This window comes from Clinocottus analis, unplaced genomic scaffold (genome assembly GCF_023055335.1).
Source record: "Clinocottus analis isolate CAN_PGR_092001 unplaced genomic scaffold, fCliAna1.0.p SCAF_14, whole genome shotgun sequence".
Lineage (NCBI taxonomy): Eukaryota > Metazoa > Chordata > Actinopteri > Perciformes > Cottidae > Clinocottus > Clinocottus analis.
The window spans coordinates 18,808,511-18,825,024 of NW_027175865.1; the positions used below are offsets into that span (position 1 = coordinate 18,808,511).

General features: G+C 40.1%; 1 protein-coding gene across 1 annotated transcript; it reads left to right on the forward strand.

The window, feature by feature from the left end:
* The first annotated feature begins 7,610 nt into the window (after positions 1 to 7,610).
* LOC137784807 (gonadotropin-releasing hormone II receptor-like) lies at positions 7,611 to 14,866 on the forward strand. The gene is given in 5 exon segments (XM_068575747.1): positions 7,611 to 7,786; positions 7,788 to 7,817; positions 9,704 to 10,220; positions 12,193 to 12,394; positions 13,424 to 14,866. Coding segments are annotated over 5 exon segments (1,209 nt in total). The 5' UTR covers positions 7,611 to 7,742; the 3' UTR covers positions 13,840 to 14,866.
* Positions 14,867 to 16,514: the final 1,648 nt, after the last annotated feature.

Below are 16,514 nucleotides of genomic sequence, written 5' to 3' on the forward strand. Positions count from 1 at the left end.
CAGTGTTAGACAACAATCTGGTCAACCAGAGTGTAATCTGCGGGTAGACAATACTCATCAGTCAGACCATGCAATAATACGCAATTTATCAACCTTCGTTTCAGGCTGAAGACAATGAATGAAGTTACATGTCGTTGTTAGCAGCTTATAATGAGACTGAGCCCTCTGGTGGCTTCACATGTTTTAACTTCACTTACAGAAAAGCTCCGCAGTATCTATTGTGTTGCTATTATATCCTGTATTACATTATAAAATGTTTTAATTATGTATCTTCAATAATATCAGTTGAACACATTCAATTATGAAAATGACAACCAAAACAAAGAGAGATATCTCTGCAACGTCAAGGTCTATCAATATTTTTGGTATTTCTTATCTATGTAAGTGGGTCATGTAAATAAAGATGGAACACAGAATCAATTAAAAAAAATAATTTCTTTAATCTGTACACTTTTAGAATGAATGATGCAGCTACAGCCCAAAGCCTTACATTACAATTTCTGAGCATTACATGTGCACAGGTCGATAAGAAGGTAAAGCAGAGCATACTTATAGAGGATACAGTGGAATCTTTAAAGTGACCATTTGGGTACATTTGGCAGCATCCTGAATATCTGACGATATGTCCTCAACTCTCCGTGCCACGGTGTTGCGTTCCAGGAACACTCATAATTTCTAGCTTCTTCTCGGGGTAAGTTTTCTCCACCATTTTCATGACAGTCTTTAATAAACGCACCTCCAGTTGCCATGATTAGCAATTAACATGGCCACTTCGTAGCTAGCTTTGGTGATGTTTTCATTTGACTCATTGGCCTTCGTGAAGAATCGCTGTTTCGCTGCCAGGCAGCTTAGAGTTGCTTCACTTTTTTAGTGCGCTCACTCCCTGTTAGCTTGAAGAGGTATTGTAATTCCCACCGCTCCTGAAAGCGGCGGCCCTCACCGTCAACTTTTCTCTTTTTTTTGCTGTCGCCTAGGCAGAAATTATTAGAGAAGGGTTCGCGGCACAGATCCAGAGCCAGATGACATTAGAATGGTGAGGCCACCGTGTGGTGAAAGAAGGAATTACATCTTTTACGTTTTATGATTTATTTATTCTGACAGAGCAGGCGGGCCATAAATAATACATTATAAGATCGAAGCTGCGGGCCGTCTGAAATCCGGCCGCGGGCCGGACTTTGGACACCCCTGCTCTAACCGATTGGTTTGTGTAGACTACTCTACACTGTGCTCAAGCTCAAGAAGGAATGTAATAATGTTATTCTTCCACCAGATAGAGACATAGTGTTTACGCATGAAAAGCTGAAGCTTCGATATTTGAGGCAGTATAAAAGATCCTCCACACCATGCAAATGAATAAAGATGTGTGGAATCAACCCAGAAACAATACAGAGATATTGGAGTAGCAATTAGCGGGCTTGTTCAACAACTCAAACAGATTGTGTGATGACAATACAGCAAGTTCAGATCCAGGTATTCGCAAAAGCCATCACAATGAGAAAAAAAACACTAATGCAGTTTGGGCACTATTCAACTCTGAGTTGAATTTTTCTCAACTTGATTGGCTCAGGGCGCTGATTCTAAAATGTGAGGCAGATGAACTGTAAAAAATGCGAGTCACTCAACAATGCAAAAGCAGCTGACAAAAATGCTTCACTCTCATTGAAAACAATAATGAAACGCCACCTCGGTCTACTTAAATATGCTCTGTCGGATCAGGGCCTTAGACTACCCTTTTTCATTTGCTTTCAACCCATCATTATGCCAGGTATGGTATAGTATATATTACATTCAGCAATTGTCTAATAGAGCACTGTTATTCAACTCAGATTAAATCAAGGAAAGGCAAGAGACTTATTATAATCACATCACAAACACAATACATATGTATCATACGTGTCTATGATTCCCCCGACATTGTGCAGAATTTACATAAGAAAATGGTTTTGGTGATGTGGAAGGGATCATTGTTTGAACCAATAACAGGCAGGACAACAGGAGATCCACAAGGCTTTTATCCTGGGACATCTTCTCCTCCACCTCCACACAAGAATGTTGGTGCCGTCTTACACTCACAGCTTCTTCTACCACTGCTATTGTAATGACACCAAGCTTTTCACATGACATGTTTTTTTGTTTTACTTCTCCAGTGTGTTCAACACCTTTCAGCCTGTCTTACAGGGGCGCAAGGTCATGGTTATGCAGGTAGATACGCCCCTGATGTCCTGGACTTTGGACTACCTGATTGGTCAATCTCAGTATTTTAGATGGTTTCACAAGTTGGTTGGGCAAAAACACTGAGTTGGGAATCACTACTCCAGAATAAAAACCAACCTCATCAGACATTGGTTTGGATTTTCTAGCGATTGTTAAAATGTTAGTGGGTTGTAATTTGTAAACACTGTGACAGGAGTGCCAATGTTTACATACACACAGGGTTGAGGGTCAAGATAAAAACAGCTTTTTCAACTTGTTCAATCACAGACTTTAACGCATTAATATAATACAAGTATTTACGATACTGTAAATGTAGTGTTACTCTGTTTAAAATTTGAAATGACATTAGATTTAGTGAAGGGTGCATAATCACTTGTCCATTACTTGGGATGCTGTAAACTGTTGTACTGTTAGTGTAACTGTGGGCATCTGCATTGTGCTTGTTAAAGAATAAGCTGTGGCTTCTAGAGTAGATTTTGATTTATACTGACAATGATAAGTAATAAAGCAGAACCTCCATGTAAATGTTACTGTCCACTCCAGCTCCTAGACAAATTAGAGAAATATGTAGAATAAAAAAGATTTAGTTTAGTTTGCTGCAACTTTCGGGACGCATAAAGGTCTGGTTTTTGCAGCAATTGAAGTGACACTGTTTGAGGTGAGTTTGCAGATAACAACCACTTGAAACTTCTCCGGTGTGCTGATGAAAAAATGTAAATGGCCCTATCTAGAGTCAGTGTTTGGCTTGTCTGTTCTGGAGGACTGTAATAATGTCCATCATCTGCTCAGGTCCCCCACTGACTGATTCATTCATCCCCAGGACAATTTCCTACCGGTCACGCCCCTGCACATTCCAGAATACTTCATATTTAAATACACTTTCACATTACACTTTGAAAACTAACTAAACCAAACTAAACCAACATTACACTTGTTTAAAGTACTCTTTGTCTGTTCACTTCATTTTTTTTTTATTTTAGAGTCTTCTTTATTCTATTGTAAATGTAATGTTTCAAGTTCGGGCCATAAATGCCCGGTCCACTGCATTTGCCCCAGGCAACGCTGAAGACTACAAGAAGGCCAGATACGACCTGTGTGGATCCATCAGAGGAGCCAAGGGACAAAACACACTGAAGCTGGAGGGATTCTACTTCACCGCAGATTCCCGATGCATGTGGCAGGGCCTGCAACACATCACAGGCTACCAGCAGGTGAGCAGGGGGGTCACAACCAGCCAAACCTCACCTGCCAGATGAGCTAAATAAGTTGTATGCCCACTTCCAGGCCCTCAACACCAACCCACAGGGAGGCCTCTTGACGATGAAGCGTACACAGGACTCACTAATCACCGTGACAACAACAGAGGTGCGTACGGTTCTGAGGAGAATAAATCCACGGAAGGCAGCTGGCCCAGATAACATCTCTGGGCATGCCCTCAGGGTCTGCTCATCAAAGCTAGCTGATGTGCTTGCTGACATTTACAACCTGTCACAAGTAAGCTTGTGTGTCCACCTGCTTTAAGTCCACCACCATTGTGCCCCTTCCGAAGAAAAATCCTGTGACCTGCCTGAATGACTATCGCCCCGTGGCACTCACCCCAATTCAATCAGGAAAGACTTGTTCCAAATTAAGCAATGCATTTATTATGTTTGATATAACAATGAATAGTGCAGAGTCTTTTTTGGCTATCGGACTCTATCGTGAACCAGGATGAACAAGGGCAGCGACTCTGAGTTCTGACTCAGCAGAATCCCCCTGGAGTCCGGACACCGGTGGTGGTGGTGAAGAAGAGAGTTGCTGTCCTCCAGTGATGAATGAGGATTATAACTGACTGCTGCCTGGTGGTGACTGGGGTGGAGGAGGGTCGCCTTTGTTTGCTGAGAATGACAACTGACAGCAGCAGAGCAGAGCACACATTTAAAGTTTGACAGCAACGATATAATTGGCTTAGAGACTGTGATGCGTCTGGTTGATTGCTTACACGGGGACGCCCCCCAGATCAGCTGCTACATAATGACGAATAAACTGAGATACAGTATATGAATAACCCATAGTGTAGGGTCTTCCTTCCTGAACTATCGCTTAAGCTCCATTAGTGATGAAGTGTTTCAAAAGAATAGTCATGACCCACATCAAAAAGAAAAAGACTCCAAGGAAAACACCAGCATCATCAAGTTTGCGGATGATACTATGGTCATTGGAGTGATCACTGGTGGGGCTGAGACGACATACGTAAGAGGACTTGACAGTGGCCAGATGAGAACTTGTGGCCTGAAGAAACTTCAGGCCACATGTTCCTCTTGTGGCCGGAGGAACTTGTGGCCTGGTGTCAGGATAATAATCTCTCCCTGAACGCATACAAGACCAAGGAGATCATTATCAACCCAAGAGGTGCAGCATACACCACGTAACATAGTGGATATGCGAGGACCTCACCTGGTCTCACAACTTCAGAACATCAAAAAGGCAGGGCAGCGACTGTATTTCCTAAGAAGGCTGAGGAAATTTGGCATGCCACCCAAGATTCTCAGCAACTTCTACAGATGCACAGAGCGTTATTACTAGCTCAATCACAGTATGATATAGAAACTGCACTGCCCAGAGCAGGAAAGCACTCCAGCGTGTAATGCAAACTGCACAGTTCATCTCAGGAGCAGCCTTCCCCTCTCTTAAAGATATTTACTCCAGCAGAGTAACCAGGAGAGCACACCGCATCATCAAGGACAAAACACACCCCCTGAACAGATTCTTGTCGCTCCAGCCATAAGGAAGGAGTCTGAAGTCTAGAACAACAAGACAGACAAACAGTTTTTACCCGCAGGCCATCAGGCTAGTGAACAGCTCACACACACATCACTGAACTGTGAACGGCTGCTGCTGTGACTTCAGCACGGTCATACTTGTCACGGTCATACTTGTACATTTGTAGCAATGCATAGTGCACTGTGCAATACTGTCATCACATTTTTGTCCCTTATTTTTGTGCAATACTGTTACTATATTTTGTGCCTTCTTTTTTTTTAAACCTTTTGCTGTAATTCTATTTGTTAGTAGGACTCAGCAAAATAAGTTTCTTATTGTACGAAGTAACTTAGTTACATGTGCATGTGACATAAAAAATATCTTGAATCTTGAGTCTTGAATCTGATTCCGAATCTGAACATGGCCATCGGCTCTTACTTGAGGACTCACCCCATATGTACATGTTGAAAAGCTCATTCTAAGTTAGTGAAACAATAATCAACATTTTAACATTTTACTAAAGATTTACTTTCCAATCATATTTCAATAAACTCCCTTACTCACTTCACTGTTTGTTTGTTTGTTTGTTTTATTTAGTCAATCATTTATAATACAATACATTATTATACTATACTATATAATATTAAAAAAAAAGGTTGGACTGAAAGGTGGACTGAAAGGTGGAGGCAAAAAAAGCTTATATGTAAGTAACTCAATGTGTGCTTTAGTTAGAAACTGTTTGGTAATCAATTTAGTTGTTTTTTGTTGCATGTTTTGATCTGCCATAAGCAAAATGTATTTGATTTCATGTTTTGTTGGGAGGTGTTTTTATTTTGAAGGCGAGAATTACGGTTAAACCAGAAGTCAGAGTGCGCCGTTCAACGGCTACAAAATAACTTTGTAAAGGTAATACGGAATGTAAAAGAAAACGGTTTTAGCACTCGCCTGAAGAGGAACAAGTTCTTACGTTGGTTGTTTTTTTTTAGTGATTAATTTTTGTTTTGTAAGGAATAAGGCTGCACAACCTGCTGAGCCCCCAGTAGGCCACAAAACCACTCTGAGTACGCCGAACATTTTGCGAGCACATGATCACTTTCCATGCAATATACACTCTCGTATTTTTTTTCAGTACTTTGTACAATTTTCTAATCCATTTGTAAATACAATTTTTTTTCGATCTGTATATTTTTATTCCATCTGTATATTTTTTATTCCATCTGTATATTTTTTATATATCTGATTCATCTGTATATGTTTATTCCATCTGTAAATTTAATATTCTTCTTTGTTACTGCTATTTTTTTATTATTATTTTTTAAATTTTAGTTATATTGTTTCTTTTATCTTATTACTTATTACTTGTGAGCAATGCTACTGTAATCCTGTAATTTCCCCACAGAGGGACTAATAAAGTATTATCTTATTTTATACATACATACATCTTCCACATAGAGAAATTTATTCACACCTCTAACTCTCAAATATTATTTTATAAATAATCCTCTTGAAAACCAAAAAAGAGTTGAGAAGATAACTGAGACTTGTGTTGGATTTGAGGCATTGCTGGCCTTTCAATGTCATTTACAAATACTTTTTAAAGCATAGATGGCACTCACTTTAGATGAAGTCACCGAACATCCTTAACTAATACTTCACTAATGACTAGTAACTACCTAAATTAACCATTAATTGTGGTAATAAAACACGTGTATAAAGCACATGTTAACATAGGCCCTAACCATTAGTGCATATCTAAATCATGTATAAATAAATGCCATTTCAATATTTTTACATAAATAAATGACATTTGGGCTCTGCATTTAACCCATTCATAGCAATGTACCTCTCTGCAGCTATTTCCTCAATATTGAGGCAGAGAGATAGGACCATCACAGATGCTGAACCCACGCACTTTACTGATGTGCCTAAGGAATGACGAAATGTGAATGTCCTCCTGTAACACAGTTTCTACAGTTGAACACATTAATGAAGGCATGCATGAAATCAGGTTACTCAACCCATATCAAATAATGCAGCAGCCTAAGTTTGACCCGCAGGTAAGGCATCACCTAAAACATGGAATGGAATTTATAAAATCCAGTTAACATTTAACAAATATGTGCATGCTAATGGTTGTGACACGTTTTACTATTACTCAACTTAGAGTACTAATTTGTATTGTACCAAATATTAATACGTGCTAAGACATTAAGACATTAATATAGACAGTTAAGCATGCATGCTTAGAAACAAGGAGTCTGCGTTCTGTGAAAGACAGCAACTCAGGTCAATGAAAGCAGGGAGGTAAGGAACTGCAGACAGACACCGCGAAAACTGTATTTGAATCAAAAATGTATCTCTGCAAAGAGAGGCCATAATGTAATGGAAATTCCCCGGTTTGACTTTGTCACATAGGTGGCTACCTCTGAACACCCCGCACGTCACGCGCCTTAATCAGCCAATTGGTATTGAGTCTGGTGGCTCCTTCTTCACACGGTTTAAAATGTTCACTGTATAAGACAAAGAGAGAAAGAGAGAAAGAGAGAGAGAGAGAGAGAGAGAGAGAGAGAGAGAGAGAGAGAGAGAGAGAGAGAGAGAGAGAGAGAGAGAGAGAGAGAGAGAGAGTGCGTGTGTGTCCTGTGAGTGCGCACGCGGGCTGATGGCGTGAGCTGTATGCGATAAAAACAAATCCCACTGATTTGGTTAATCGTTGATTTATCAGATATAGAAAGTGTGCCGGCTGAACCGCCGGAGGACAAAGACTCAAAGAGCATGCGGGCAAAGTGATGCATCAGCACGTTGGACAGCTCCGCTCTGCTCCTCTTTTCATCTGACCACCAGACTGCAGGGTTCCTCTCCAGGTGAGAACATTACACATGTATCTTGGTGTGCTAATAGATATGGTTTATTGTGTTTAAGTCAGGATCAGTGACTGCGGGCCGGTGGGGGGGGGATGAGAGCGCGTTTCCCCCGATGTGCCGATATAATGCAATCTAACATATGGAGCTGAGAGAAGTGTCAGACAGAGGAGAATGCCTCCACTCAGACCGTCTTACTACAGAGAACTGAAGAGTTATGTTTGGGTATATTTAACATCTTTATCATGCCAGGATGTGAACGCTACTTGGACGTTAAAGAAGAGTGAGCTGTTTGCTGCAGCAACACTGTAAGAGATGAAGGGGTCCACCAGCAGAGGGCTCCCGTCATGCGGACTATATTGAAGGCATTATGCTGGCTAACTGGAAACTAGTTTTCTGATTATTCTAATCATTTGCTTATTAGTACATTCTAACAGTACATAATATTAGTACAACACTTTTATTGATGTCAAAAGTACATCAATCAGATTTGAATAGGAAGCTGAGTTTGACACTCCAATTGAAGAGTCTAGACAAATCAAAAGTCTAGACATAAAACGATCCAAGTCTTTGTGAATGTAAACACTGGGAGAGAAATTCAAAACTTTCTGTAGTAAATCTGGATAGATGTAGACAGAAGTTGGATAACATATTGTATTGACTTTTTATAGCTCCTCATCAAGGTATATTCAATTTACACATACACTGAGATGCTGCTACTTTTCAATTCACCATATATCATTCATACCACAATAGAACAATGCATCCATATTTACTTAAACAAAAGTTGTTAAATATGTTTGTACCTTCGTGAGTATTTTGTAGTCACTGTTTTTTGTAGTCAGGCTTATTGGCCTATAGTTAGTTTTTTTTATCAGAGATTATTTGAAAAGTTAATGTGATGTTACCGCTCAGCTGTAACAATACAGAGAAGTGCAATTAGCATACCTCTGAAAAGTACCTGTAGTGCCAATTGTAATATATTATGGACATTTATAGAGCTATTTGCAAAGTACATAATGTATTTCTTTGATATCGAAACCTTGAAACGTAAAAAAAAAAAAATGACCATGAGTCTGCATGAATTGAATTACAAGGTATTAAACTGTATTAAACTGCAAGATTAAAGGCAAGTCAATGACAAAGTGTCTTGAACTTGCGCTCTTAGCCGGGTTAAAGACCTACTTCTCTGGTTGCAGAAAGAAGTTTGATTGTATGGAACTCTATTCTCTCATGATTTAACTCAATTTACCTCATTGTAAACATGAGTTCTCAATTTTTTTAATCTCTAGTTTCAAGTCTTCTTCATACAGCGTGATGTTCATTTCGTAACTTACACTCCACTTAGAATCAAACAGACGATAAAACGGAGGATAGTTTAGGCTGTTGTCTGGAGTGTCTTCATCTAACAAATTTAACCCTTTCGCAGGTGTTTTCAGTTCATAAAAGTTAATTGCAACCTTTTGGTCACCTGCATATGTCTTATTCAGCTCCACCCACTTATGCAAAAAACCAAGATGACTGCGTCAAAAATAAATGGACACGGACAAAATGCCAAACTCAAGGCTTCAAACACGTAGTACATACATCAATTTGTGGTGTCCGTGATTACATCCACTACTTATCCAATCTATGAGATCAACAAACTCAACACACAAAATAAAAGCATCCAGTCCAGGAAGTCTACTCAACATCTCAGCAGATGAAGCTGTGTCCCACTAAGACTGTTAGCATGTGTTATGTTGACATGTCATTTCCTAAGATCACTGGTTTGTGCCATAATACAGACATACAAATTGAAACAGAGCATTTGAGGAGGTGATTTGAATCAACATTATGTTTTCTTTGGGTCAGTGTAAAAGTGTTTTTTTTTTCTCCCTCCGTCACAGGATGACAGGCAACCTGTCTTTGTGGGTTTCCACATCAGCCATCTCCCTGTTGAACTCATCTGCTCCGCCCTCCCTGAGACCTTGGGAGGCTCCATCCTTTACAGTGGCTGCCCGCTGCCGTGTTGCAGCCACCCTGGTTCTGTTTGTCTTTGCCGCTGGCAGTAACCTCTCGGTTCTGATCAGTGTGTGCTGGGGGCGGGGTTATCGTCTGGCAGCACACCTGCGCCCGCTCATTGCAAGTTTGGCATCAGCTGATCTGGTGATGACCTTTGTGGTGATGCCACTGGATGCCATTTGGAATATTACAGTCCAGTGGTATGCTGGAGATATCATGTGTAAACTTTTGTGTTTCCTCAAGCTCTTTGCTATGCACTCTGCAGCATTCATACTAGTGGTAGTAAGTCTGGACCGCTATTGGGCCATCCTTCATCCTCTGGATTCTCTCGATGCTGGGCTCAGGAACAGACGCATGCTGCTGGTGGCCTGGACCCTGAGCCTGCTGCTGGCATCTCCACAGGTACAGTAGGTTCAATTTCTCACCTGTCGGTGATCTATGCACACATGATGCACACGAGATTGAATTCTTGATGAGGTAATAACAGTACAACAGATTGGAGACACTTAAACAGATTTCATCATTTTGAAATGTTAACTAACAATTAGTCTGGCTTTAAACATATACTTAATGGAATATAGTTAAATGTAACCAACGTTCATCAGACTCCTAAACAACTATTTTTAAAGTGGCAACCAGAACACATCTTGCCAATTTCCAAGGTGTGTAGATCAATGACCAATAAATAATCCACCAGGGTCCTCCAAGTGAAATTTCCGAATGAATTCTGAGTGAATTCAGAAACTAGTAATCTGGGCAGATTATTAAATTCTGTTTGCTTATTTGTTAAGGCTGTTAGGGACAGGACTCAATCCCAGCATACAATGGTTGTGAGGCAGGTTATTTTACACCATGTACAGGACCAGCTTGATAGACACACTCCTATAATGTCAGTTCTGGAGGATTTAATTCCATTGTACATATTTTGAACATGATTAAACTAGAGCATCTTCAGTTCAGCTGCATTGTTGGGATAAGTGTTGTTTTAATCGCAATAACTGTGTGACAATATAAGAGAACCTTCAAAGACTTTCATTCTAACAAATGTATGTTAGGTCACTGTCTATTGCTAATGAAGTAACACAGCAACGATTGAGCCTATGGCCTACTGATGAAAGTATTGAAACAATTAAATGCTTGCAGTTTTTCTAATCCAGGTGTCTGTCATGTGACCGGAAATCCAATTTTGTGATATTGTGTTGTGCTTTTATCGCCACACACGTTGTCGGCGACGGATCACCCTCCTTGAGTTACATTTGACTGATTAGCAACAAGCTCATCCAGTATAAGGGCAAGCAAGCATCCTCCAGTAGGTGCTCAAACAAATAGATCCAAAAAGATAATAAAAAGCGAAGGGGCAAAACCAGTGTTTTTCATACAACAGTGGTTAGAGTGGTGATATAAAGATATTGTTGTAATAGTAACATGGAAAAGTAAGTATCCTATTAGCAGGATACATGTATTGTTAGTTTAGATCTTTACATGGGATATGTTGGAGCGGGCGCACCATGTACCAAGGCTAAGTTCTTATCGCACCCACACTCTTCTACACACTGTTGAATATAGCTTTTGCTTGAGTGGCTTTTTTTAAGTCACTATTATGTACACAATGTTGACTGCTACTAACAATCATTTAATGAACGTTATCAAAGCATTATCTACGTCCGCCAGAAGGTTACTAACCAACCAGTGCAGTCCCACCATCATGCTGACACAGTCATAGTTAACACACTTCAGCTTCAACACCTTTTAAACCAGGCTCTAGAACAGTCAAGTGATTGCTGCCGTAGCTGTACCTATCTCCTCCTCCCCATCCTGTACCACCGTGGCAGCGGGAGCCTCACTTTCACTGTCCGACGACACCTCCTCCTAGGACCCGCCGCAGCCAAAGCCCCGGAGCCGGAGGCTACGCCACCGCCGCCCGCAGCAGCAAACATGTTTATTATATTTCTGCTCTTAGCAGCGTCAGTTGCGACTACCGGGCCACATAGGGCCGCTGTAGTCACACCGAACGCGGCGCGAATATTCGCGTCGCGTCTACCGTGTCATTTTACTCGCTTGACAATGCGTCTTTACATGCAACAAAAAAAAATCTGCCACTACTGTGCCGGCCCATTACTGACTGGCCCACCGTGAAAACTCCCGGTACTCCCTATGGCCAATCCGCCCCTGGTTGATAGGCAGCTGGCTCCTCCCATCAGTGTATGAATGGGTGTGAATGATGAAGTGTTAAAGTGCTTTGAGTGATCGAAAGATTAGAAAAGCGCGATACAAGTACAGGTCCATTTACTATTTTGTTTAATGAAAACTAAGTCCAATTTATTTGTTTTGTGACAGAAATTCCTGCCTCATCTCACACTCTCTTTGTCTTTAGCTGTTCATCTTTCGGACCATTAAAGCTGATGGAGTGGACTTCACTCAATGTGTCACCCATGGAAGTTTCCGGTATCTGTGGCAGAAGACGGCATACAACATGTTTCACTTTGTGACACTGTATGTTTTCCCCCTACTTGTCATGACTTTCTGCTACACCCGCATCCTCACCAAGATCAATGGGCAAATGCACAAGAGAAAAGGTGTGTGACACTCAAAAAACACCTGGAGCTCAAACTGTGAAAGAAACTAATTACATTTAGTCTCATGGAGCTACTGTGTCGTTACCAAGGACACAGTAGCTCAATATTCAGAGACTTGACACTCTTTACATTATGAGCCAGGCCAAGCAGTTTATGAACTGTACACACACAATAATGGAATATAATTGAGGATGACATCATTATGGGTTATTTTGATAAGGTCAGCATCATTGTATTTCAGCATAGATACAAAAAGGAGGCTATATTAAACTTGATATAATGCACCACCCAGCAAGCACAATATATGTATGTTTGTGGAGTTTATATTGTTTTTACATCTCTATGTTGGCTGTTTTAGTGATACTTTATTTTGCTGTTAATTATGAAAGAAGTCAGGCTGTTTAATTTAAATATCTTATTATTGCTTGTTGTACTCACTTTTTGTGTTCATAGACTTTATTTATCTATTATTAGTTATTATTGAATGAATGTCCTCTTTTCTGATCAATGAAAGTCAGGCTGAGTAAGGATATTTGTATACAACTGATAATCAGTTGTAGCCACAGATTCAAATGTCAGTCAATAGAAGTGGGACGTATTGTTTGATTCCCGTTGCTTGAAGTGTGGACCTCAAGCAATGAGATGGTCTATACTATATGTTGTGTGAAATATGTAATGGCTTTTTTTTTTGCCAGTCATGATAAAAATGCCCTGCCATGCAATTCAGCATCTCTCAGTTGCAGAATAGTCCCTGGCCAAGATAAACGACCGGTTTAGTGTTTGTATGATTTTAGCTTTACAAGATTTACTTAAAAACATTTCTTTTTACAATCAAGACTTGAAATGATGAAGGCATGAGCCAATAACAAGGGAGTACCACATGTAAATCATAATTCAATGCATCCCTGTCAACCCCTAACGAAGATAAACCCATCTCAACATGAAGATGATAAGGTGGTGATTGCTTATTTGCTTACATTTATGGATTGTATGCTTTCTAATTTTTTGCCCACATTTTTGTTTGTGCAGATGGTGAGCACTGCCTGAGACGCAGTGGAACAGACATGATACCCAAAGCCCGGATTAAGACCCTAAAGATGACCATTGTGATTGTTAGCTCCTTCGTCATCTGTTGGACTCCCTACTACCTCTTGGGGATCTGGTACTGGTTCCAACCAGCTATTATCCAGCACACACCTGAGTATGTGCACCACATACTGTTTGTCTTTGGCAACCTAAACACATGCTGTGACCCGGTCATCTACAGTTTCTACACGCCATCTTTCCGGGCCGACATTGCTGACGTGGTGGCGTGCTGCCGTGGTCGCCAAATAATCATCGCCTCACCCAGCTCTGTGAATCGCCTGTCTGGACGAAGAGCTGGAGGTGCTGTGGAGATGGAGTCTGATCTGAGCTCCAACCAGCAAAGTGAGAACCCTAGTTAAACAGTGGTGATCTCATGCTGAGGAATTGAGCATTGTTACAATGAACCCAATGTCTCGTGCCGGTGTCAGCTTTTTGATGCTCATCAATGATGGAAGTTGAACAACTTTGGCTTTTTTCGCCCTTTACGGCAACTGTTTTGAGCAGTGGAACCCCACAGACCTGTTGTCTATCCACAATAAATATGCTGTTGCTATGAATGCTAAAAAGTTATGATATAAAAATATTAATCTCATATATACTCAAATAAGTCTTCTGGACAGTTGTGACGGAATTTCTGTCATGGCTGTTTAGGTTCTAAGTATTTCACAACTTATATAAATGTTGATACATGGTTGTGTGTGTATACAATTGTCTATTTGTGGTAACCAATGCAGTGAATCATTCTGAATGTATCAGTCATGCTATTTGGTTTTATGTGCTTATTTTGCATAAAAACGTTTGGACCAAGAATTAATACAGCATGCAACCTTAAAAGATTCCTGACACTGTATAATTTAAGGTGTGACTAAATAACCAAAATTCAAAGGTCCAAGGTACAAGCTGTTTCAGAGCTTTTGCATCTCAGGAACTTCAGTAAATAGATCTGATAGATCTGGTCATGGTGAGGAATCAGTCAAACAAATGCAGGGCTTTCACCCAAGAGACTGTTGACATCGACTGATTTTACTGTACTTTTGTTACTTTAAGTTACTACAAGGAACTTTCAATTTGGTATGTTTAGTAAAGTGGTATTGTTTCCAAGCACCAGATTCCCTACAACTATGCTAATTTTCATTCCATTGTTGACTTGTATTCCATACATTCTTTACCTCTTATTATATTTACATACTGTTTGTACTTGTATTTAGTTTCATACTTTGATTCATAAACTTTCAAAAACAGTCATCGCCCCTGAAATTATTTATTGAATTAATCTTCCTCCTGTGTTAGTGTCGGCACCAACCTGTTTTAGGTTTTAATTGCATTAAAGAACCAATAAATGTATTTATTGCATTAAGGCTTTTTGACTTTGTAAGGAACCTCTATTTCAACAATATAAAATTTAAAAAAAAGTTTCACTAATTTATAAAATGCTCTGGTTGAAATTGACCTTTGTGTTAGGATCGGTTTGGACTCAGTTATAAAAATATGATTTGCTTAATTGGTTGTTTTTTTGACCTTGCAAATCTATATTTTGTCTTATGACATGTTTTGCATTCAATTTTGTGTTTGTATTAAAAGTTCTATTGCTTTCTAGCCTTTTTCTTGAAGTACATACACCAACCCTGTCTCCTACAAATTACGTTCCCCCAGAACTAAACTGCATCTTCAATTACGTTGACTATAGAAACGTATTTTCACCCTGATTACGTTGGTGTTTGACGTATTACAAATGCGTCGGTGATCAACGTATTACAAACACGTTGATTATATGCATATACGTTGCTTATACACGCATTTTATTTTTTATTTTTTATTACAAATACGTTTATAATTGTGTGCTTGTGTTATTGTTTTCTTGCTTTCCTGCTGGATTTAAGCATATTTGAATTTCTAAACTTTGCAGAGAAAAAGAAAAGGGCGGTGTGAAGCCGGTAAAGGGGCCGGTCTGAAGATCCTTGGCCGCGGGTGTGAGGTTGATGATGTGCCGGTAACGGCCCGGCGGAGGAAAATAAAAGGGCGATGTGAAGCTGACAACGGCGCCGGTCTGAAGAGCCTTGGCCGCGGGTGTGAGGTTGATGATGTGCCGGTAACGGCCCAGTAGAGGAAAAGAAAAGGTCGGTGTGAAGCCGGTAACGGGGTCGGTCTGAAGGCCGCTTGCCCGAAGGTGCCGGTAACGGCCCGCGTCCCCGCCGGGTCCGGAACGGTAACAGCCACAGTCCGGTCTTCTCTGAGTCGGGTTGTCAGCTGCAGCTGACACTGACGTGAAACATATTCAAACGAGCGGAAAGAGCCCCGGGACACAACATCCGGTTTTCAAAGTAGTGACTGATATGGATGTGTTCGAAACATTTCTGACCACATCCAAACATCTTAACTGTACAGTACGTTTGTGTTTAACATATTAAAACATTTATGTATGACCTGTATTCATAAACATTTAATCAAAATGGCTATAATTTAATGGTTTGATTCTGCAAACTGTCTTTTAACTTTGCACATTTTCATTAGTTTTTCAGATGACAAGAACTATCAAATTAGAGTACATTTGATTGCAGTCATGATAGCAATCAAATCTATACATAATCCTTTGCTCAAAGCAACTTTCCAACTTACCACAGTAGGAATCAAGTGTCAAAAAAGTGTTAATAGTTCACAAAAGAACCATAAATGATACATTACATGGATTCAGTGAATACAAACTCTTTTGACACAGACACAGGACATATGGCTACCAAAAGTTGACAGAGATTCACAAACTTAAATTCCCAAAATTTTCTTTATTTGGTTTTAGGGTTGTTGGAATATCATCGAGGAAGGAGAAAAAGCAGGGTTAAGTCCAAACATTCAGTTAGAGCAGTCTGCAGTCACAGAGACCAAGCTGTTGAGCTGAAAATACTGTGTCCTGTCGACTATCATACATTGTGAATAAGTAATTTGGTCTATAGCTATCAACAGGAACTACATCTTGCTTCAAAGAAGACTGAAGCTATTAGACACCAAGTAACATTAGGATATTCAATTGACAATAAAT